This window comes from Anabrus simplex, chromosome 7, assembly GCF_040414725.1.
Source record: "Anabrus simplex isolate iqAnaSimp1 chromosome 7, ASM4041472v1, whole genome shotgun sequence".
NCBI classification, from domain to species: Eukaryota; Metazoa; Arthropoda; class Insecta; order Orthoptera; family Tettigoniidae; genus Anabrus; species Anabrus simplex.
This window is the reverse complement of record NC_090271.1, coordinates 111,120,360-111,146,736: the sequence shown is the minus strand read 5'-3', so window position 1 is coordinate 111,146,736 and position 26,377 is coordinate 111,120,360. Positions and strand designations below refer to the sequence as shown.

At 41.6% G+C, this 26,377-nt stretch overlaps 1 protein-coding gene across 2 annotated transcripts in view; it reads right to left on the bottom strand.

Moving 5' to 3' along the window:
- The window catches only part of LOC136877302 (juvenile hormone esterase), a 71,875-nt gene extending 46,579 nt beyond the window's left edge, over positions 1-25,296 (bottom strand). Inside the window, exons 1-3 of one of the 2 annotated variants that reach the window (XM_067151232.2) lie at positions 25,035-25,296; positions 20,247-20,398; positions 16,404-16,541 (exon numbers count right to left, since the gene is read on the bottom strand). In XM_067151232.2, the coding sequence (XP_067007333.2) occupies positions 16,404-16,541; positions 20,247-20,384 (276 nt within the window). In that variant the 5' untranslated portion in view covers positions 20,385-20,398; positions 25,035-25,296. The remainder of the gene's footprint in view (positions 1-16,403; positions 16,542-20,246; positions 20,399-25,034) is intronic. The other variant, XM_068228607.1, reaches the window with a different exon arrangement.
- Between the last annotated feature and the right edge of the window lie 1,081 nt (positions 25,297-26,377).

The following is a 26,377-nucleotide window of genomic DNA, read 5'->3' as shown; positions in this document are numbered from 1 at the left end:
AAACACTCCTTCTCTTGTAGTCCGAGATGGGAGTGCATCGTGTGTTGACACACTGCTTTACCACGCCATCACGAAACACTCCTTCTCTTGTAGTCCGAGATGGGAGTGCATCGTGTGTTGACACACTGCTTCACCACGCCATCGCGAAACACTCCTTCTCTTGTAGTCCGAGATGGAAGTGCATCGTGTGTTGACACACTGCTTCACCACGCCATCACGAAACACTCCTTCTCTTGTAGTCCGAGATGGGAGTGCATCGTGTGTTGACACACTGCTTCACCACGTTATCGCGAGACACTGCCTCTCTTGTAGTCCGAGTTGGAAGTGCATCGTGTGATGACACACTGCTTTACCACGTTATCGCGAGACACTGCCTCTCTTGTAGTCCGAGATGGAAGTGTGTCGTGTGTTGACACACTGCTTCACCACGTTATCGCGAGACACTGCCTCTCTTGTAGTCCGAGATGGGAGTGCATCGTGTGTTGACACACTGCTTCACCACGCCATCGCGAGACACTGCCTCTCTTGTAGTCCGAGATGGAAGTGTGTCGTGTGTTGACACACTGCTTCACCACGTTATCGCTAGACACTGCCTCTCTTGTAGTCCGAGATGGAAGTGTGTCGAGTGTTGACACACTCCTTCACCACGTTATCGCGAGACACTCCTTCTCTTGTAGTCCGAGATGGGAGTGTGTCGTGTGTTGACACACTGCTTCACCACGTTATCGCGAGACACTGCCTCTCTTGTAGTCCGAGATGGAAGTGCATCGTGTGATGACACACTGCTTTACCACGTTATCGCGAGACACTGCCTCTCTTGTAGTCCGAGATGGAAGTGCATCGTGTGTTGACACACTGCTTCACCACGTTATCGCGAGACACTGCCTCACTTGTAGTCCGAGATGGAAGTGCATCGTGTAATGACACACTGCTTCACCACGTTATCGCGAGACACTGCCTCTCTTGTAGTCCGAGATGGAAGTGTGTCGTGTGTTGACACACTGCTTCACCACGTTATCGCGAGACACTGCCTCTCTTGTAGTCCGAGATGGAAGTGCATCGTGTGTTGACACACTGCTTTACCACGTTATCGCGAGACACTGCCTCTCTTGTAGTCCGAGATGGAAGTGTGTCGTGTGTTGACACACTGCTTCACCACGTTATCGCGAGACACTGCCTCTCTTGTAGTCCGAGATGGAAGTGCATCGTGTGATGACACACTGCTTTACCACGTTATCGCGAGACACTGCCTCTCTTGCAGTCCGAGATGGAAGTGTGTCGTGTAATGACACACTGCTTTACCACGTTATCGCGAGACACTGCCTCTCTTGTAGTCCGAGATGGAAGTGTGTCGTGTGTTGACACACTGCTTCACCACGTTATCGCGAGACACTGCCTCTCTTGTAGTCCGAGATGGAAGTGCATCGTGTGTTGACACACTGCTTTACCACGTTATCGCGAGACACTGCCTCTCTTGTAGTCCGAGATGGAAGTGTGTCGTGTGTTGACACACTGCTTCACCACGTTATCGCGAGACACTGCCTCTCTTGTAGTCCGAGATGGAAGTGTGTCGTGTAATGACACACTGCTTTACCACGTTATCGCGAGACACTGCCTCTCTTGTAGTCCGAGATGGAAGTGTGTCGTGTGTTGACACACTGCTTCACCACGTTATCGCGAGACACTGCCTCTCTTGTAGTCCGAGATGGAAGTGCATCGTGTGTTGACACACTGCTTCACCACGTTATCGCGAGACACTGCCTCTCTTGTAGTACGAGATGGAAGTGTGTCGTGTGTTGACACACTGCTTTACCACGTTATCGCGAGACACTGCCTCTCTTGTAGTCCGAGATGGAAGTGTGTCGTGTGTTGACACACTGCTTCACCACGTTATCGCGAGACACTGCCTCTCTTGTAGTCCGAGATGGAAGTGTGTCGTGTGTTGACACACTGCTTCACCACGTTATCGCGAGACACTGCCTCTCTTGTAGTCCGAGATGGAAGTGTGTCGTGTAATGACACACTGCTTTACCACGTTATCGCGAGACACTGCCTCTCTTGTAGTCCGAGATGGAAGTGTGTCGTGTAATGGCACACTGCTTTACCACGTTATCGCGAGACACTGCCTCTCTTGTAGTACGAGATGGAAGTGTGTCGTGTGTTGACACACTGCTTTACCACGTTATCGCGAGACACTGCCTCTCTTGTAGTACGAGATGGAAGTGTGTCGTGTAATGACACACTGCTTCACCACGTTATCGCGAGACACTGCCTCTCTTGTAGTCCGAGATGGAAGTGTGTCGTGTGTTGACACACTGCTTCACCACGTTATCGCGAGACACTGCCTCTCTTGTAGTCCGAGATGGAAGTGTGTCGTGTGTTGACACACTGCTTCACCACGCCATCGCGAAACACTCCTTCTCTTGTAGTCCGAGATGGGAGTGCATCGTGTGTTGACACACTGCTTCATAGCAATTCGTTGTGTTGTATCGAACGTTTCGAAACAGTCAGCGGTGTCACTTCGCCCATCTCTACTCCCCACTACTGATACTACAGTGCGACCTTGAGGCTTCACCACTCCCCGGACGAGCTATACCCAGACATGCCAACTCCCCCGATTTAAGCGGGAGACTCCCTATTTTTGATCCTCCCTTACTCTCTACCGATCGCAGAGACTTATCTCCAAATTTGGAGAGCAGATTTACCGTCTTACTAATAAAAAGTCCTTATACATTTGTTTAACACTTGTATAGTTATACAGTGAATAAACCCTGTATAAGCGTTTTGTATTTTTCTTACTAATAAACGTGGTATACGCATTGTATTACTATACAGCACGTATAGACTCGTTCCAAGGCGTTTGTATCTCTTTCTGCAGTTCACTGGCGTTTTTCGCACGTTCACCGCCTTTACGATCTACGAGCAAAACTTTCCGGAAAGTCGCGCAGTAGCACGGCATATCGAAAAGGCAGTGGCAACACAAAGTGAGACAGCTGGAAATTGGCTTATACCGATATCAACATTTCTTCAGCTTGCTTGCGTAATGAACGCCAAAAATAAATGAAAAAGCTTAAGAAAAGATCAATAGCTCGTAACTGGGATAGTACGGAAAACATAAGCAATTGTAATTGAATCGGCGAGTTGAAAAGTGTACACATTCCAAAATCCTTACTTTTCAGGAGAAAGGAAAACCTGTTTTGTAGCTAAAAGAAAGGTTTGATCCATGAAGTTTCTATTAGGCATTTGTACATCATATTTCTGCGTATTCAAGTACAAAGTATGGAAATCATATTATGTAAGGTTTTCAAGTTATACAATTTTTTATGTCGAGGAATATGTCCCTTTTTATACTCAAATTTGATAAAGATCTTTGTAGAGGCAGATAATGTACAATAACCTCGCAATTTCAAAAGTCTATTAAACAGTAACACAGTATTACACAAAAATATGCCCAACCATCATTCAATTTATCGTTATTCGTTGTCATTCCGTGAGACAGCTGGAAATGGGCTTATATTGATATCAACATTTCTTCAGCTTGCTTGTGTAATGAACGCCAAAAAAGAAATGGAAAAGCTTAAAAAAAGATCAAAAGCTCCCATCTGGGATATTTAGGAAAACGTAAGCAATTGTAATTGAATCGGCAAGTTGAAAATGTTACGGTACACATTCCAAAATCCTTACTTTTCAGGAGAAAGGAAAAACAGTATTGTAGCTTAAAAGAAAGGTTTGATCTAAAAAGTTTATCTTAGGCATTTATACATCATATTTCTGCGTATTCAACTACAAAGTATGGAAATCATATCACGTACGGTTTTCAAGTTATACCATTTTTTTTATGTCGAGGAATATGTCCCTTTTTAGGGTACTCAAATTTGATAAAGATCTTTGTAGAGGCAGATAATGTATAATAAACTCGCAATTTCAAAAGTCTATTAAGCAGTAACACATTATTACACAAAAATACGCCCAACCATCATTTCTTTTATAGTCATTCCGTCTCTTTGAAGTGTTTTACTTTACAAAGATGTCTAGCCTCCATAACCTCTGAATGGTTTATGTCTTCTATGTTTAAAATACCGTGAAGATCACCAACGTTATCGTCTATTCCTTCAATGTGTGTTCAATGTTATATGGATAAGTCGAATATCTCACCACGATTATATTACTGTAGACAATAAATACCACGAAAATAAACTGCTCACTCGTTTCTTTTTCCGCTACTCGCTGCTATACAACGCTTGTACAAGGGTCCTGGTCTGTATAAGCAATTCAATGAATAACTATAACAGATTTATACACAGGAGGCTTATACGCGGTTTATTAGTAACGAATTTCACATAAACGGTGTATAAACCTTGTATAAATGTTATACACCGTTTATTAGTTAGACGGTTAGTATTCCTATATTTTTTGAAAATCCCAGGTTATTCCTCGTTCTTAAAGTAGCTGAAGAAAATTGATGTTTAGTGGGCACTGGCAAGACAGATGCAATCAGCTGGTGCTGTTCTTAAATACGACAGAATCCCTAACGTAATGTTTTTATTTTATCATTTCCACATACAATGCAGACTTTTTTAAGCGTATTTACAAGACAAAAACTCAATTCAGACCAAAGCTTTCCGAAAGAGAATCCTGAAGAAATTAAACCTTAAAACCCGTTCAACAAGGCCAGTGCTTGAGCATAAATGTAGTTCAGAAATTTATGAATATGAAGAGGCCTAAAGCAGTTACAATGAATTCTAAAGGTCAGATACATGCAGTATTTCAGTATTTACAAATAAATCAATTAATAAATAAGAAACATTACATAACTGATTAGTATGTGTTAAATAAAGGTATTCTGCAAAGTTGCGTCATCAATGTTGTGTTTTAAGATGTCGGGATATGCCGCAAAAACCTCCCGATTTTTTACTTTTTAAAGTTGCCACATCTGTAAATACATCTAGTTGCTATAACCGGAGCCATCTTTCAAGCCATGCTCTCGACTACGTCGTGCAGGATATCTATTGGAATGTACCACGACTGTGGTACCACCATTCCTCTTGCAACACATCATACGGTTAAGGAAAGGAAATTGGTCGCATCTGCGTACACCCTGCAGGTCTGAGGTCTTAGAACGTGTAGGATAGGTAATGGATAATTTCGCACACGTGGCCGGATGCCCTTCCTGACACCAACTTTTTATGGAAGAATATAATCACTATTGCGTGTTTCTGTGGTGTTGGTAGTAGTGTGTTGTCTGAATATGAAGAGGAAAGTATACGAACAAACACAAATACTCAGTCCCCGAGACAGAAGAATTAATCAAACACGATTACAATCCCCGAACCGGCCTGGAGTAGAACCCGAGACCCTCTGAACCGAAGGCTTCAACGTTGATCATTCAGCCAATAAGTCGGACATAGTTATTTCTTTCATCATTCTTAATCTGCTTACCCTCCAGGGTTGGTTTTTCCCTCGGACTCAGAGAGGGATCCCACTTCTACCGCCTCAAGGGCAGTGTCCTGGAGCGTCAGACATTGGGTCTGGGGATACAACTAGGGAGGATGACCAGTGCCTCGTACAGGCAGCCTCACCTGCTGTGCTGAACAGGAGCCTTGTTGGGGATGGGAAGATTGGAAGGGATAGACAAGGAGGAGGGAAGGAAGCGGCCATGGCCTTAAGTTAGTTACCATCCCGGCATTTACCTAGAGGAGAAGTGGGAAACGACAGAAAACCACTTCCAGAATGGCTGAGGTGGGAATCGAGCCCACTTCTACTCAGTTGACCTCCCGAGGCTGAGTGGATCCCGTTCCAACCCTCGTACCACTTTTCAAATTTCGTGGCAGAGTTGGGAATCGAACCCGGGCCTCTGGGGGTGGCAGCTAATCACACTAACCACTACACTACAGAAGCGGATACATGGTTCTTTAATAAAATAAATATATGGTTTTGTCTCTTCTACCATCCCTAGAATTTTGAGTATTGAATTTTTACGCACCTTGCATGTAAGGCGCATGACACAAGTAAATGAAAGAAATACTGGACTCATCTCGTCTCACAAGCAAGGCCATTGGAGGTAAAGATACGACGACTTTAAAAAACCGCACCGTTTCTTTCCATAAAACTGAGATAAATAAGAGTGTAATACTTGATCTTAATACTTGATCTCAATATATTTCCAATAGAAATGCATAGCAAAGCTGCTTGATTTTTAAATGTATAGTAACGCTCAGAAAAACACGACCTCTCCCATGTGCCACACAATCGGCCAAATTTTACAATAAGACCCTGGTATTTGAGCCGAATTAGAATGTAGAGGCTTGTTTGCAACTATTATACGGCTAAAAGAAGTTAGATATTAGACCACATATTTATCTCCTATAAGACCGGACCCCTGTGGGTTGGGGCGGTAGAATAACACCCACGGTATCCCCTGCCTGTCGTAAGAGGCGACTAAAAGGGGCTCAGTGGATCTGAACTTTGGAGCGTGGCTTGGTGACCACGGGGCCCTTAGCTGAGTCCTGGCATTGCTTCCACTTACTTGTGCCAGGCTCCTCACTTTCACCTATCCTATTCGACCTCTCTTGGTCAAATCTTGCTTTTTCCGACCCCGAAGCTGTTAGGTTTGCGAAGGCTAGGGAGTCTTTCATTTTGACGCCCTTCGTACCCCTTGTCTTTCTTAGATCAATATCTTCATTTTTCGAAGTGTCGGATTCCTTCCATTTCTTCCCCTCTGATTAGTGTTGTATAGAGGATGGTTGCCTAGTTGTATTTCCTTTTAAAACAATAACCACCACTACCACCACCCTGTAAGACCAGAGGACACCCAATCCTGTTCAACTGGCAATATCGGGTTCCATTGTATTTCTGTGTACCCTGTCAATAAAAGAGGAATGGAGTGAAAGTATGCAGTTCCAGGGAAAAAGTAAAATTTTAATGATCTGAGCCATATATATATATATATATATATACAGATCGTCAATTTGAAACGTAGTTTTCTTCCGTTAACACAATTACTGTATTTCGGGTGGAATTGTTAATGATGGTGACCTAACGCACCATTAGGATTCCTGGACTGCTTGGGACCGGACGAGTTGGCCGTGCGGTAAGGCGCGCGCAGCTGTAAGCTTATATCCGGGAGATGGTGGGTTCAATTCCCACTGTCGGCAGCCCTGAAGATAGTTTGCCCTGGTTTCCCCATTTTCACACCAGGCAAATGCTGGGGCTGCACCTTAATTAAGGCCCCGGCCGCTTTCTTTCCACTTCTAAGCCTATCCTATCGTCGCCATAAGACCTCCCTGTGTCGGTGCGACGTAGAGCAAGTTGTGAAGAAAAAATGACTGCTTGGGACCGTGATCAAACTCTTTACCGATTCTCCATCTCTGATCAAGGTTAGGCCCCCGTTGAGGCTAGCCAGTGCAACCAGTCTCGCTTGTCTGAAATGCGGGCAGCCTACGTACCAAGCGTACGTCACAGTCAAGCGAGAGAGCAAACATACTCGGCACGGGACAGGCGCAGTGATGTTCGATTGTGACTACGAAGTTCTTCTAGTACCATTCAAGGAATTGTTGATTGGCGTACAGTATAAAAAGGACACCATAACTGCAAGGAAAAGAGACCTTGATTTATACTGCACTCAACATTCCTAGACTTGGTTTTATTCTCCTATATTTTTACATTAAAAAACTGACATGATACAAATTTCGTGTTACAATTTACAAATATACCAGACTGAAGGGCGCAAGCTACGATTTCCAATTTCTTGTATGGTGATGACAGAATTTCCACTAAGAAAAGTAGAAAATAGCTAGCGAATTTAATCGCTATTGGGGACACCGATATTTACAATCCAGCTACTACACTGTAAATGAAATAACAAGTAGATATACATCACGTCTTCAAATAAGTAGTATAACTAATCTTACTCCAGGTAAACATGACTGGATTGTTGATGAGTTTATCAGATCATTTAAACTCAAGCAAGAAGAAGCCATTGCTTATCCGCTTTAGTCCTTATTAGGAATATTTCCAAAGAGTGCCCCTCTTAAAGTATAATAGTAAAAATTGTAATTCATTGTGTAGAGTAAACAAATATTTTGAGATACCAGTAAACTCTTTATTGTATCGGGTCAGTATCAGTGGCGGCTGGTGCATTAAATCAGTTTTGTGCTGTAACCCATTCCCCATCAAAAAATAAAAATATTTAGAAACATGTAGAAACACTCACTCAGTGACGATAAATGAATTCCATACGTCGCTCCTTCTTTCTGCAGGATTTGACAATCACCTTGGCGTTGAACCACTCCATGCTGAAGACCATCTTCTTCTCAGTGGAGAGCACTGTGAGGGCGCTTAGTCTTTCTTGTGACATGATGTTCCGCAGGAAGGTCTTGATCCTCTTCAGTAATGAGTGATGAGAAACATCTCTCAGACTCTGTAGTAATCATGGGTGTTGTTACTAATATCCTCAGAAGGATAGTTATTTGGCAGAATGTACCTTGAAGATTACTAGAAATTGTGAACTGCAGAAGTGGGGCTGTCCCACCAATATTCTTAAAATCAGGACTGCAGTACAGATCGACAGTTCTGTTCTGAGCCTTTTTTCCACGATTTTATAGGTCTGGACAGTCACATCAAATTCTTTATCCGCAAACATTTTCGGGAATCTTTCAAAGCTGGTGGTGGACTCTAACAATATTGCTGCTTCCAGATGATCCAAGGTATGGAAGCGATCACGGGACTCAGGTATTAATCTGTACCACAGTTTCTTGGCACCAGTACGCCGACATGATACCTTTCTGCGCTTGTTTTCTGAAGCACACGTTTCTTCAGAAGTATTGGCAATATTTCCAACTGATTCCCTAATGTTGTTTACCACTTGAATGAAATGTGACACGGCAGACATTATTTTTACAGCATTTGCTGTCGTTGACGCAACTGGTTGTACATGATGCCCACATGTAGCATCAATTTATGAAAAACTGATAGCCAATAGATGAAATCCTCGTTTTCTAAGCTGTGACGAAGCCCGTTTCCTTCAAGGCAAGTTTTATACGGTGGGGTTTTCTCCAACATTAATAAACGCTCCCTTATGGATTCACTTTGTTCGTACACCACACTTACGGTGTGCGACCTAAAATTCCATCTAGTCGCTGGTCCTGTTGGAATTCTTCGAACTGCCACTGCTTCTAAAGCAGACATCCGTTGCGGCGACCTTGAAAAGAAAACAGGGAACGCTGAAAGGTGAGCTAAGAACACCCTAGCCGACTGATTCTGCGAAGCAGCATGTTCCATTGTCAGATTGAGGTGGTGTGCATAGCAGTGGATGTAATGTGCTTTGGGATAGTAGGCTTTTATCTTTGCTTGCACTCCACCTTTACCACCACTCATTACTGATGCCCCGTCGTATGTCTGCGCAATAACTTTGTGCGGTATACTTTTAAACTTGTTGTTCATTTCACTTAAAATACATAATGCAAGAACATCCGCATCCTGACCTTCTGGTTTAAAGAAGCACCAAAATCGTTTGTATGGAATACCATCTTTCTCATACCGAAATATCAACATTAACTGCGCCTGACCTTAAACATCGGTAGTTTTATCGGCCATTACACTAACAAAATCTGCTTGGTGTATTCGTCTGCTATAACTTTTCTGCTAGTTTCTAGCATGCAGTCCTACAGCTCGCTCTGGATGGTTTTTGAGGTTCCTTTGGAAACCGTGCTCCTTTACTGCACTGTCTGTGCTCGAAATTAAATCTACTAGGTCCAAGAAAACACCAGGATTGTCGGAACTACCACTTTCGTCGTGTCCCCTTCAAACTAATTCAAACGCACCGCAAAACTTAATGCAGTTTATAAATTCTTGAAAGCACATACTTGTTCTTTTCCATTTGTTGATTATGCTTTTCTTTTTCTTCATGATAAGCACGGCTTAATAATGTTGCAATGTTAACCATTCCTAAAGCACTTAAGTTTAAAGAATTATTAACGTGTTTCTCAATCTAATTATGCTTCTTAATTAAAGCGTTTAGATGCTTAACATTTTTGACATTCACTGTTCCCGAAGAATCACAATTGCCAAAACACAAACACGGAAAACAGAAAAGGGAATTTCTAATCTTGTATCCGCACATCCAATCGTTTTCATTCACTTTTCTATTACGTTCTGTAGTGTATGCATATTTGTTAGAGGTGGCTTTCTGAGCATTATCTAAGTCTGGGGTAGGTTTACCTAACTTCTTTACCTTAGTTTTTTCTTCCAGAGTTCTGGTTGAAAATGCAGTGCTCTGCACTGAGTTTTCCCTACTAAACGAACACTCAAACAACCCCAAAACATATACACATTCCTCATAGAAAACTAATTAAACACACAAAAACACCTGCAATGACAAAACATTCACGAACTCAGAAACATTTGGCGTGAGCGTGCACATACAGAACTTCTCAACTTACCAAAAGCATTGAAATAAAAAAACCAGTAACGCCGTAATGCAAAATTACATGTCATGTTGCTATAGTGAAAATTAAAAACTAGACATTTTGTAATAAAAGAAAATCACAATATTATTTCCTTATTTTGACAACACAAAGGTATAAATTTTATAGTTCATCGATTTACAAATGATTGAATGATTTCCTGTTCTTCGGCTGAAGTCTTTTTCATTACACTATATTTTATTGTAGACGGAATTATTAAATTTATTTTGAATTAGGCAAGTTGGGAGTATTAAAAGACCTGGCGGGAACAGCTGATGGATTCCTTTACAGTATTTTTTTTTTTTCCGTTTGCTTTGAGCGATCCCCGCTCAATACTACCCTTGAATCCTGAGGGCGCTATCTGCCACGTCCTCATCTCGGTCGAAATTCTAGTGTGACCAGTGCTGCCTTTCTATGGTCGAACGCAGAATCGCTATGAAGCGATGTCTTGGCTGTTCTTTCCAGAGCACATCGGAAAAGTTGGGCACACATACGCAAAAGGCAGAGTTCCTACCTTCTGGCAACAATCTTACAAATTCTTTCTGAACTGTGATCTGCACAGCACCCGGCGTGGAGCGCACGACTAGTTATCTGGTTGTGATGGGAGTTGAATGATATCCTGTTCTTAGCTGAAGTCTTTTTCAGTGCTCTGTATTTGATTGTAGATAATATAATTAAAGCAATTTATTTTTAAATAGACAATGTCCTGCAGCACTTCAGCACATAAGGTACGGCCGCCCGTAGTGAGTATACCTAAAAGGAACAGAAATAACTAATTTCTTACAACTTAAGTTATATTGAAAATTACCTGGATGTCTATTCACTATATATAAAAGAATAACACTATTACCATAATATTCAAATGAACGTTCACATCCTGGGACGTAAGCGCAACACTCCTGTCGCTGAAGCGCACGCACTGACTGAGCACGACCTAACAGGCTACGTTAAAAGATTATTTCGACTACAATGCGGTCGTGAATATTCAATATTCAATAGGTTTTAAACATTGGATTCCGCTGGTCGTGTAATTCTGCTTTTTGCCTCTAGTCTCGCTATGTTTCTATATGACGAATGTTTTGTTTCGTTTTGTTTTTACAAATTTGCTTTACATCGCACCGACTTAGGGCTAGGAATGGGAAGGAAGTGACGATGGCCTTAATTAAGGTAGCCTACAGCCCCACTATTTGCCTGGTGTGAAAATGGGAAACCACGGGAAAGCATCTTCAGGACTGCCGACAGTGGGGTTCCAACCCACTATCTCCCGAATGCAACCTGATAGCTACGTGACCCAAACCACGCGGCCAGTTTATTATTTATGGAAATATTGTGTTCACACTTTTACAACTTGAATGATCGAAAATATGCCTTACCACTGAATATTTACACCATCCGGGATATCGTCCCCTATTTTTGCATTTCTTATGGTTGTGGAGATTTACTGTCCCTTTACTTAAATTGGCTTCAGTATGCCTTTATATTATTATTATTATTATTATTATTATTATTATTATTACCTCCTTATTTGAACAACCTCTTCCCAACTTCCTTCCTTATATACTCTGCTGAATTTATATTATTTACCTCGAAGTAATTTAATTTCTATTTCTTTTTTTCTCTAACAACTGTGTCCAAAGAGTATGGCCATAGAAGTATCATAAACACACCTCCTTGAGCCCCTTCAGTACCACGAAGCTTAATTGAACCCTTACAGCGCATAGCCTTCTCATGTCGAATAACATCAAGAGCTTACATACCCATCCGACAGGCGAATCACAATCAACAGCGTCATATGCTTTCACTCCATATGAGACCGTTAAGGAGTTGATGTTTTACCGATCATGGCCTCCAGGCGGGCTAATAATAATAATAATAATAATAATAATAATAATAATAATAATAATAATAATAATAATAATAATAATAATAATTATATTATATTATATTATATTATATTATATTATATTATATTATATTATATTATATTATATTATATTATATTATATTATATTATATTATATTATTAATTGCCCCATGCCACAACAGCTGTGAAGGGTTTTGGACTACTAAGCGACCAATGCTCAGCCCAGAGGCCTGCAGGTTACGAGGTGCCACGTGGTCAGCGCGACGAATCACTTCGGACGTTATTCTTGGCTTTCTAGACCTAGGCCACTATCCCACCTACAGATAGCTCCTCAGTGTAACCACGTAAGCTGATTCGATCTCGATCAACGCTTCGTTAAAAGTTTATTTCGACTATAATTCTTATTCTTCTTTTCTACCGCTTTCCCCACACCTGTGGGGTCGCGGGTAAGAACTGTGTAACACATGTGGATTTGGTTCCGTTTTACGGCCCGATGCCCTTCCTGACACCAACCCTATATGGAGGGATATAAACACTATTGCGTATATCTGTAGTGGTTGGTAGTGTAGTGTGTTGTCTAAATACGAAGAGGAAAGTGTTGGGTCCAGTCCCCTCTGAACCGAAGCTCTCAACGCTGACCATTCAGCCAATGAGTCGGGTCTTTTTTTCGACTATAATGCGGCCGTGAAAATTGAATATTCATTAGGTTTTAAAAATTCAATTCCGCTGGTCGTATATTTCTGTATTTATGATTATTATGATTATTATTATTATTATTATTATTATTATTATTATTATTATTATTATTATTATTATTATTATTATTATTATTATTATTATTATTATTATTACATCTTTATTTGAAACACCTCTTCCCACGCTTGCTTCCTTCCTTATGTACTCTGCCGAATGTACATTACTTATCTTGAAGTAATTTATTTCTCTTTTTCTCTGACCTGGCCGGGAATCAAACCGAGGATATCTGGATAAGAGACAGCCACGCTAACCTTAGATCGCGGGGCTGCAACTAATAATAATACAGTATAATAATAATAATAATAATAATAATAATAATAGTAACAACAATAATAATATTTTTTTACAAGTTGCTTTACGTCGCACCGACAGAGATAGGTTTTACGGCGACGACGGGCAGGAAAGGGATAGCAGTGGGAAAGAAATGGCCGTAGCCTTAATTAAGGCACAGCCCAGCATTTGCCTGGTGTGAAATTGGGAAACCACGAAAAACCATCTTCAGGGATGCCGACAGTGGGGTTCGAACCCATGATCTCCCGAGTACTGGATACTGGCCGCACTTAAGCGACTACAGCTATCTAGCTCGGTAATAATAATAATAATAATAATAATAATAATAATAATAATAATAATCGCTACGGGGAGACCGTAGTGGACAGAGGTGAAAGAAGGTGCGGACATGAATGGGTCTATCTAAGACAATGAAAAGATTAATTGAAAACTTTAAAATTAGAGATATTTCTTTCCTCGGTTATCTTTTGGTTTCTTTTCAAAAATTACAGTTTAGGTACAGAAGTTCATATGATGGGGTAACTATTTTAGAATCTCGAATAACGATTAATTAAACAATTGATTAACAAACTTGAGCTTGAAGCTCCTTAATTATACACTTTCCACGAGCGCTGCTGCTCCTTTCATAAAACAGTCAAGGAGACGAACCTCCCAATTCCTTTTACTTCACAAGAAGCCAGAGTATTCAAAGAATCCAATGTTTCAAGAGCACCTTTTGCTCCACAAAATTAACTAGGAGACTACTCTCCAAACATTACAACGTTACGGCCTTCCAAAGGCACTATTCAATATTTACACCAACACCTTTACATGAATAGAAAGAGCATCAATGCTCTATAAATTTTACACTGAGGAATCTATTTCCAGAAATTTCCAGGCCTATCAAGGGCTCAACCTACATTTGACAAATTTCAACAGTATGCAATATCTTAGACACTCAACAGTCTAACATCTTAACATAAGAAAAAAAAAATGAAATTGAATTTTACAGGGGTATTAAAACCCCATTCTACCGGGCCTTTGCGCAAAACAACAGGCTAAAGTTACTGTCCCAAAATCAACGTGATATGGAGGCGGATACTTGCACTCCTTGAAATTTGCAATTAAAAGAGTAAAACCCTATGTGGGCTTCTGGCCCGAAGTTAAAGAGGCTAAGCCTATAATACTGAGGTGACTAGATGGAGAAAATTTAAGTTACAAAAGTTACAGACAGAAGGTAAGGTAAGGGTTATTCTGCCCGAAGGCAGGTCTGAACCTCCGCATAGGTGCTACTGAGCCGGAGTTTACGTGCGGTAGGGTGGCCAGTTCCTTTCCGCTCCTCCATTCCCTTACCCCCACCAACAGCGCGTGGCAACCCATCCAACTCCTGACCACGCCCAATGTTGCTTAACTTCGGAGATCTCACGGGATCCGGTGTTTCAACACGGCTACGGCCGTTGGCTTACAGGCAGAAAACGGTTACAAAATCATAGTCACTTCAAAGTCAAGTTGATAGGGAACTCGAGAGGGTATCACACTCTCTATTCCCTGATTTCGGCTAAGTTCTATTGACTAGTTTGAAAGTTACATTTTAGAAAATTAAAGTTACATGAGTAAAGTTTGGAAACCTTCCCCTCGGGCTAGCTTTCAAAGACTATCATTTCTATAGGACTGCCATTACCCTGAGATGCTACTCTACTCGATGATGGACGAGGCTCTCCGCCTCCTTTATAACCACACCCACTAAACTGGAGCGATGAATAAGACCACCTGGTCGAAAAATGTGCCAGTTTTTATACCCGAGAGGAAAGATCCAGAAAACTCTGCGCTAAGGCCTGACACACCCCTAATTACGACTGGGTAATTAAATAGATACAAGATATAAGTTATTGGGGAGGAAAATACATATACAATATTTCCTTCTTCTATCTATCTTAATCTCTTTACCCTCCAGGGTTGGCTTTTCCCTCGGACTCGGCGAGGGATCCCACCTTTACCGCCTTAAGGGCAGTGTCCTGGAGTTTCAGACTTTGGTTCGGGGATACAACTGGGGAGAATGACCAGTACCTCGCCCAGGCGGCCTCACCTGCTATGCTGAACAGGGGCCTTGTGGAGGGATGGGAAGATTGGAAGGGATAGACAAGGAAGAGGGAAGGAAGCGGCCGTGGCCTTAAGTAAGGTACCATCCCGGCATTTGCCTGGAGGAGAAGTGGGAAACCACGGAAAACCACTTCGAGGATGGCTGAGGTGGGAATCGAACCCACCTCTACTCAGTCGACCTCCCGAGGCTGAGTGGACCCCGTTCCAGCCCTCGTACCACTTTTCAAATTTCGTGGCAGAGCCGGGAATCGAACCCGGACCTCCGGGGGTGGCAGCTAATCACGCTAACCACTACACCACAGAGGCGGACTACAATATTTCCTACTGGTCCATATTTGAAGTTGGCGGACAGAGATAGAAGTGTCCTAAACTTGAGCATACCAAAAACAAGGATTAAACGATTCAGTTTAGTAAACCTTAAAGTAACAAATTACTTTTCAATCTTAATAGTCCCTTTTCCCACCAGAGGCCATAACAAAAGTTTTGATAGAGACATTTGTAGAGAAAAGTCCAAAGTTCTTGTATTAGTAGTTGTAACTTTAGGATGGTAGAAAGCGTTCTTCCAGGCACTTGATTTAAATGAACGGGGCAGGTGAACCACCCGTTACAATAATAATAATAATAATAATAATAATAATAATAATACGTTTACTAGTGATTCAACGTCGCGCTATGCATATGTGGATGAGTACGAGGAGACTAGGACTGGGAAGGCAACAATCATAACTGTAAATCTGTCGACACGAAGCTTGTGTATTTGACCACCTTCAAATACCCCCGCAGTGAGACTGAATCGAACACACCAATATTAGCTGAAAATGGCAGCAATCAGACATCTGAGCCAGTCAGTGTCATGGACTATACTAGTGAAATCGCTGAAGAGACGTATCAGTACTCACACTGTGCAAATTTACTGGACTTGCACAGTAAAGTGATCATATTTAACTTACCTTTGGTGAATAGACATTGAGATAAAGACAGTCTTCTACCCCTTCATATTGATTAAAGTAGACATTGTATTGTGTACAGCTTCCACCGTGTTGTAAAGCATCTCGAACTCCGACCCACGGCTCGGGAGGTTCTGCTACCTGTAAGAAATTGAAGTATGTAATTAGAATGTCCCTCATTTGGACTTACTGTTATGAAATAATATAAAATTTGCACTTTTAAAACAAATAATTCAGAGCCACATGCTATGTATGTATGTATGTATGTATGTATGTATGTATGTATGTATGTATGTATGTATGTATAATTCATTACTGCTGCCATCTTCTTTACGTAAGAAACTACCAACACTACAAAAACCGACACAATCTGAATCCAAGTAGCAATAATACATAATAATAATCGTATGGCCTCAGCTACCATGTGCAAGCACTTTAATTTCACGCCATGTGACTGCCTGCTCGTCAATTTCGGCGTTCTCTTTCACTCTAGGCCTGCTGGATAGCAGAGTTAACCGAATCTCTCTTAAGCATCTAAGGCTGAGTTTTAACTATTTTTTGGGATAAACGCCAAAAGTGTTATCAGAGTTCTTTTACATGCCGACATCGTACGATATGGAGTATCGAATGGGAAATTTTCCGCCCTTCGAAAATCCGACTACTTGTGCCGGGCTTGAACCGAGTATCTTGGGATCCGAAGACCGACACTCCACCACTGATCCACAGAGTAGCAATAATAGAGACGCGTTTACCTCGTTACATTATTCCCGAAACGTAGGATGTAATCATTTACTAAATACATTATTTATATGCGCCTCTCCTGTATAACTTAGGAACCTAATATACTAACGTGACGCAATCCGAGATTAAGACAGTGATTATTCATTAACTAAATTCAAGAGATCTTGCTGAGATCACCTGTTAAAAGCGACCGACTGACGTGTGTACTGTACAGCTGAGTGTATGAATGGCGATAGACTATGTTTCTCTGGTATATGTAGCCCTAGTTGATAGTTGTGTATGCTTCTTGATGGGGTGTTAACGGTTCAATCTATCACCATTCACCTCTAGTCAAGTATGCTTCCGGTACATCGCGTGATGTTGAAATAAGTTTTTCTCACTACAAGACAATACTCAGCGACAACAGGAGAGGATTCTCTTCAACGATCTTAAGATGCATGTGGTCATAAATTGCAACAATCCTGATAATGGAGATTGGATCAGATATGAAAGCTTCATTCACATAACACATATTTTGTGTACAACAAAAAACTGATTGAATATTAAACAGTGAAAGTAACTGTAGTGTTTATGCCTTCCACAGAGTTCGTCCTTGACTAAGAGTATACCAGTGTGACCTCAATGAGTTCATGAACTATTCAGCATTATAGTTCATTTTTAGGTTAAAAATCTCGAAGAATTAAAACTAGTTTAACTCTACATTAATTGCAGCCTTCAGCAATCGTAATAAGAGTTTCTGGTCCACTCTACACTTGCCTTTCCTATCATTTCCTTTCTTCCTACTTCTCCCCTCCTCTCCAACAGTTCCCTATTCCTTCTGCTGCTCAAACTGCAGTATTTTTTTTAAAATTTCGTGTGGCTATTTCTAGCCGGGTGCAGCCCTTGTATGGCAGACCCTCCGATGAGGGTGGGCGGCATCTGCCATGTGTAGGTAACTGCGTGTTATTGTGGTAGAGGATAGTGTTATGTGTGGTGTGTGAGTTGCAGGGATGTTGGGGACAGCACAAACACCCAGCCCCCGAGCCATTGGAATTAATCAATGAAGGATAAAATCCCCGACCCGGCCGGGAATTGAACCCGGGACCCTCTGAACCGAAGGCCAGTACGCTGACCATTCAGCCAACGAGTCGGACTCTAACTGCAGTGACTCATACTCATTTCTCACCGATGCCAGTCCTGGATCATGCCCCTGAATATAGTCCTTTGCTCTGAATTTCCTTCTCCTTAAAACATTAGACCACCTGTCTTCTAAATTTTCGCCTTTCCTCCCCATGCCTCTTCTACTTGCCGTATCATGTACATTGTTTGAGGGAGACCTGCCTTCCTTCCCGTCCTCCATGAGGAGCCTAATTTTCTCCCTCAAATTCTCCAACTCCTCCCTCATACTCGTTAATGCCTGCTTAGACTCACAGTCCGTACACCTGCATTACTTAGACATTATTTACTCTTCTTTACGGAAAAATTAAAAGTTTTTTTGCTAGTGGCTTTACGTCGCACCGACACAGATAGGTCTTATGGCGACGGTGGGATAGGAAAGGCCTAGGAGTTGGAAGGAAGCGGTCGGGGCCTTAATTAAGGTACAGCCCCAGCATTTGCCTGGTGTAAAAATGGGAAACCACGGAAAACCATCTTCAGGGCAGCCGACAGTGGGATTCGAACCCACTATCTCCAGGATGCAAGCACACAGCCGCACGGCCAACTCGCCCGTAAAAAAATGAAAAGTGAAAAGGCAACAAGTTTTTGTCAGTCTGTCTCTGAACAAATATTGGAGTGGTTTCAAATGAAATAGCGTATGGCTTTTAGTGACAGAATGTGTCCGAGGACTTCGGCTCACCAGGTTCAGGACTTTTTATTTGACTCCCGTAGGCGACCTGCGCGTCTTGATGAGGATGAAATGATGATGAAGATGACACATATACCCAGTCCCCTTGCCAGGGCAATTAAGCAACTATGGTTAAAATTCCCGATTCTGCCGGGAATCGAACTCGGGACTCCTGTGGCCAAAGGCCAGCACGCTAACTATTTAGCCATGGAGCCGGACAGTGGTTTCAAATAGAGGTAGATAACGGTACCAGAATGACACGCTTGAAAGCTATGTCTTCCTTCACTAAGCATCACGTTCTCACTGTGATGGATGTGGCTTTTATTTCGCACGATCGTACGTCATCTGACCTCACTTTTCCCAATCTTAATCTGAAAAAGGTGAATTATAATTCTTAAAACACATGTAACAAACGACTCTTCTCGTTGAGAAGCAGTCACTCGACCATACACACTTGGGGCGTTGTAGGCTGCATGGTGTTATAACTTCAATTTTCGCTAGTGAATATCACAAGCTTTATAATGATAGAGTAGACATTTCAAAATTTATTCCTTAGTGATCGGTGTTAAGTGATTCTGAAGAAGCAATCACCGTGATGTATTCAATGGGGGATGCGTACTTGTCGTAAAGTAATATTCTCCAAGCAAATAACTTCTATAATTACGGATTCGCTGAAAAATGGCATGTATTCATTTGCAAAAATGTCGTTGTCTGGACGGTGAGTAAGTCCATTCTTGTTTTATTTGACACACGATGACTCAGTTTTTGGCCCGTTAAGTCAAAACTCATCGTCAGTATTCCGACAAACAACGTTCCGCATCATTTTGAATTATAGGCCGTGGGATAATGTTTGTCTTGCGAATTCTTAACCCAATATTTTTATCTTGATTTGATGTCAGTTGAAGAAACTGAAGATATTACCTTCATTGAACGAAACGTGCCATTCTGTGTTTCTCTTTCTTCAGTATTCGCGTCTTCGCTTTTTTTTCATATTATAATTATTTTTGTTCGACCAATTAGAAATATATTTCATATTCTTGCAGTTGACAAGCCCATACCGAAAAGCAATTACTTCATATACCTGACTTTCACAATGTAAAATGGACCAATAGCTAAACCTTCCACTTAAATGGTAAAGCTAAATCTTTCTTCTCCAAATCATTAATTTAATGCAATTTAATTTCACCATAATAAATACTTGTTTCTCTCCGCAAGTTAGCAACTTACACTATCCTTATTGCGATAATCGCACGCCTTAGAAGATAAACAGCGGTAGGTTTTACCTTAAAACGTAGATGTCCGGTAGGAGGCTTGGCGTACGGGATACCTTGAAAGCTATAGTACGTGCCTCCACTCTTGGAGCTGGTCTTCCTTCCCCTCAGTGTACCCTGAGCTACATCCACCGTCACGGTGTCAGTCATGATGATCTTCACACCTGAAACATGGCCATTAGAATATTATCTCCTCCTGCAACCAGCTCGAGATTTTTGAATTCGTCAATTGGCACAGTGCTGAACCCAGATCTCATGAGGAACGCATTGCACTTCGAGGTCGGAAAAGCACAATGATGTTGATATCGGCTAATGCGCTATAGAACGTGCAGTTCACATGCGAACTATCAACTGCTAATTGGAAACCTTGTACAAAAGTGAACGATAGATATTTTCTCTTTGGCTGGCTTGAAAAATATATGCTTTTTTTTTACAGGAAGATGTTCTACGGGAGACAGGAGTTACACTTCAAAAAGTGTCTTTTTTACTTTTTATTTATTTTTATGCCGCCTCTGTGGTGTAGTGGTTAGCGTGATTAGCTGCCACCCCCGGGGGTCCGGGTTCGATTCCCGGCTCTGCCACGAAATTTGAAAAGTGGTACGAGGGCTGGAACGGGGTCCACTCAGCCTCGGGAGGTCAACTGAGTAGAGGTGGGTTCGATTCCCACCTCAGCCATCCTGGAAGTGGTTTTCCGTGGTTTCCCACTTCTCCTCCAGGCGAATGCCGGGATGGTACCTAACTTAAGGCCACGGCTGCTTCCTCCCCTCATCCTTGCCTATCCCTTCCAATCTTCCCATCCCCCCACAAGGCCCCTGTTCACCATAGCAGGTGAGGCCGCCTGGGCGAGGTACTGGTCATACTCCCCAGTTGTATCCCCGACCAAGAGTCTGAAGCTCCAGGACACTGCCCTTGAGGCGGTAGAGGTGGGATCCCTCGCTGAGTCCGAGGGAAAAGCCGAACCTGGAGGGTAAACAGATGATGATGATGATGATGATGATGATTTATTTTTTATAAATGTTAGGTTCTTCAGTCTGCCGAAGCAGTTATAAAAATTATTTTCTGATCAATTACACTTCAGACCCTTTTCTAGCATGTTTTGTTGCTTTCTTAGTTGCGTCAGACTGAAAAACCAAATTTATAAAATAGCCAAGTCGAATAAAAATGGCTTTAGATATTACCAAAGGAATTCAAAAAGTGATCACCATTATAGCAGACACCGCGGTGTAAGGGCAGTGTACATGCCTCTTGTTCGGAGGCTCCGGGTTTGATTCACGGCCAGGTCAGGAATTTTTATCTGGATCTGAGGGCTAGTTCGAGGTTCACGCAGCCTACGTGATTACAATTGAGGAGCTATCTGACGGCGGTGCCGGTCTAGATAGAAAGAATAACGGCCGGTAGGATTCGTCGTACTGAGCACATGACACCACACAATTTGCAGGCCTTCGTGCTAGGCAGCGGTCGCTTGGTAGGCCATGGCCCTTCGGCCATTGGTTTTTGTTTTATCACTGTTAGAATTTATAATATGATAAGAACAGACTTTTAACTTGTACCATGATTAGTGACAAGGAAACGCAGGGTAAGGTATATCGGAGTGAGACCCACAATTTTAATGCACGAATACGCCGCTCGGGATGGGAAGTTAACAGATTCGTCTCAAATATCCCCTGGACATTTTACGTTTCGAAATAAATCCATTACGCCGCTTCGAGATTTTTCATTCTATCTACCTTCTACAGCTCAAAGTGTTGGTAAGTTCGGGCTTATTCTCCTTGTTTTCACGCGTTCAATCGTTCATTGACTTTCGATTACAGTACCCGCTCCAAATAAATGTGTCGTGTAAATAAATGTACAAGCGCTTCTACTATAATTCCTACAAACATGCTTACCGCTCCCCCCGGAATATTCAACACCTCGAACTAAAAGACTTACGCTTCGATGTTCTTGATTACATTAAAAGTCAGAAGGCAGATTCATCCCCCTGAACAAAGGACGTGCTAGAGTAAAGTCTGCCACATCATTCAGTCGACTTCAAGACTCTAAGAGCGTAACATTTTTACTAGCAGTGTGCAAGTTACGAACTGTTATGATCGATGGCAAAGAATTGGCAATGGTGCTTTACGCTGTTGCAATTTTGTTTGTCGTTTTATTTCATACTATAACGTAATTGGCTTCTTTTCGTACTGAAACTGTACAGAATATGACACTACAGAATAGCCTATGACCGTACTGTAATTATTTTCCGGATTGTTTTTATTAGAAATCGTCTCTGATTGGTTGAACCCCTTTTGTCACTAATGCAAACACGGATAGTCAGAGATATCAAGAATCAAGGAACACCAAACTTAACACCGAGCTCGATAGCTGCAGTCGCTTAAGTGCGACCAGTACCCAGTATTCGGGAGATAATGCGTTCAAGCCCCTCTGTCGGCAGCTCTGAAGATAGTTTTCCGTGGTTTCCCATTTTCACACCGGTAAAATGGCACGGCCGCTTTCTTGCCACTTGTTGAATTGAATTGTTTCTCCACCTGATTGCAGCACCGGGTTGTCCACACACAAAAATGGCGTCTCTACATTCCCAGCTCAAGTAATCTGCCAGCATCAAAATACTTACTAATGTATAGGTTAATCCCTTTGCAATAGACAAATATTACATACTAGCATTTGTACCCGTTCTTCGCACGGCAATTTGCAGTGAGTTACATGTTGTTACCTTTAGAATTTTATGCGAACTAACATGGCTCTATTCACAAGTTTAATGCGACATGTTAAAATTATATTTTCGTACGAAAGCGCGTGGCAGTAACGTGAAATATGATTTATCTGAACAAATTCTAGAGAAAATGTGGATGATTTCCAAATTTATTGTACGATACAGTCCATGGTTCGAAGTTGTGCGAAATTCTCCATGGTTCTCGGGTTGCATATTTTATGTTTGGCCACTGTCTCGGAGCTTTGACTTTGATTATACCTCCCTAATATCTGTCCCATCGAAAAGAGTAAAATGGCTCTTTAGTATTTCCCGTTACCCACCTTGAAGTGTCATGCACAACATGTCTCACGGGACTTGGACTAAAAATTCAATTTTTCGTAATCACCAGTGTTATTACGAGTCGTACGATAAATACGTACATGGCATAAAGGAACGGAAATGGCATATTCTCAAACGTTTGTTGTATGCAGTCTTTTGATAGACCTAATGTTAACGAAAATATTTGAGAATAATCTTCCTATAAATACCAACTCCATGCGATACCATGACATCATATGCACCTGATAACACAATCCTGAATGAGAAGAATACAAATATGTAGTTTGGTTGAAATAAGCCCAGCAGTTTCCCACTTTTAGTAATATGCAAACTGATAGATAGACAAACAGACGGACACCAAAAGGAAAAAAGTTCTACCTCGTGTTACCTCGGTGTTTAGATACATTAGTTGGGAGTAATTTATTTTTGCTAGTGGCTTTACGTCGCACCGACACAGATAGGTCTTCTGGTGACGATGGGATAGGAAAGGCCTAGGGTTCGGAAGGAAGCGGCCATGCCCTTAATTAAGGTACAGCCCCAGCATTTGCGTGGTGTGAAAATGGGAAACCACGGAAAACCATCTTCAGGGCTGCCGATGGTGGGATTCGAACCCACTATCTCCCGGATGCAAGCTCAGCCGCGCGCCCCTAACCTCACGGCCAACTCGTCCGGTTGGAGTAAAGCCGAAAGAGTAAGCGAAATTATGTAAAACAATTAATTAAAACGAATGGGCGTTTCACATATAGTCTACAGATTTTAAATATAATCAATAGTGTAACAGAAAATTTAAATAACTCTTCAGTTTTTCCTATAAACCCCCAGTCTATTCAGAGATTTTTAAGCGGTATCCGTATCAAAACCTACTCCTGGATGAGTAGACTCTAAATATGACGTTTGGTGGAAATATATTCAATAGTCTTCTTCTTCTTTCTTCTACCGGTTTACCCGTATCTGTAGGGTCACGTGTGCGAACTGTGTCGCACATGTGATTTCGGCCCTCTTTTACGGCCGGATGTCCTTCCTGACGCCAACCCTATATGGATGTAATCACTATTACGTGTTTCTTTGGTGGTTGCTAGTGTAGTGTGTTGTCTGAGTATGAAGAGGAAAGTGTTGGGACAAACACAAACACCCAGTCCCGGGGCCGGAAGAATTAATCAGAGGCGATTAAAATCCTAGACCCAGCCGGGAATCGAACCCGGGATCCTCTGAATCTCTGAACCTATTATATCCTTCACAGCAAGGCATGAACAACAAACAAGAAAACGTAAATGCATGTATCAAACATGGATGATTTGCATCGCGACGAATAAACATTATTTTAATTAAATTCGTTTAAATTAAAATATGTTAATTCACCATAGTTCTTTACGCAACAGCCACATAAAATGATCTACGACCGAGCGAGTTGGCATTGAGGTTAAGGGCGTGCAGCTGTGAGCTTGCATTCCGCAGATAATGGGTTCGAACTCTACTGTCGGCAGCCCTGAAGATGTTTTTCCATGGTTTCCCATTTTCATGCCATGCAAATGCTGAGGCTTTCTTAATTAAGGCCACGGCCGTTACCTTCCCACTACTAGCCCTTTCCTATCCCATCGTCGCCAGAAGATCTGTGTTCGAGCGACATAAAACAACTTGTCTCGCATCGTTAAATGACGTCATACCCTTCAACTGAAAGTCGCATTGGGTACAGTGATCCTTCGCCTGTCGACCATCATTTATTTCATTGAAATTTGTCATGTAATATAGGAATTATAGTGACAAGAACTTACCTGAGACTGTGTCGGTCAACTTTCTTGGATGGTCCCCTAGTACTGAACGAATGTTATAGAAGTATTCATCACAGAAAGTCCTCTCTATTCAAGTCAGAACGCCGGTGTGACGTTAATAGTCTGGGCGATCATATTTGTATATCGTAGTGATTTAATGTGCAATTTTCAAGTGTAGTTCCACATAAGATCACCATAAATCGTCTACCACACCGAAATGTTCTCTTTTGATTTAGACGAACTGAACTACAGTACAGTATCTCGTTCCCTTGTAAACTAGGTCGAAAGTCACTGATATCCTTGACTCATCCAGTAGAATAAAATGATAGCGGGACAATAATTCTGATGACGTAATGAACATATTTTCGTTAGTAATCAAAGTGGTGACGAAGGTTTAATAATAAAACAATAGGAAATATATTATCTAATTAAACTGAAAGTCAACGAACATATTAAGATGAGGGTTTATTGGCACCAAGAGTTATTACTATTATTATTATTATTATTATTTATTATTATTATTATTATTATTATTATTATTATTATTATTATTATTGTTATTATCGAGAAAGTGGCCACGTGGCTTGTATTCGGGGGATAGTGAGTTCGAACTCCATTGTTGGTTTTCCATGGTTTCCCCATTTTCACACATGGATAATGCTGGGGCTGTACCTTACTGTAATTAAGGCCACGGTCGCTTCCTTTCCACTTCTAGCCCTTTCCTGACCCATGGTCGCCACAAGACCTGTCTGAGTCAGTGCGAGGAAGAGCAAATTCTAAATAATAATAATAATAATAATAATAATAATAATAATAATAATAATAATAATAATAATAATAATAATAATAATAATAATAATAATAATGTTACTGGTTTTACGTTTTCTAAAACGGTGAAGTGCGGGGATTTAGTTCTGCAGAAGCTATGTCATATGCCTGTAAATCTGGCATATCTGACGTGAGCACCTCCAAATAGTGTCGTGTCGGACTGACCAGGGATCGAACTCACCAACTTAGGCTCAGGAAGCGAACGCTGGGCCATTTGAACCATTCAGACCGACGATACCAAAGATATACGAAAAGAAATGGTTCAGCTGAGAGTCGGACAATAAGTCTGATTACGTTATGGATAATCATTTATTATCGGTCACAAAATCCAATCTATAATGACCTTAAAAATGTCCTATCTTCTATATAAATAAAATCGTAACGACCGTGTGTCTGTTCATTGACTATTTTGGCGAAATTTCCGTAGTTATCCGTTTCAGGTGTAATAATGACCATCTGCATATTTTTTAGCTTTGGTGTTTGTTTGTTTGTTTGTTTGTCTGCTTGTCTATAACTTG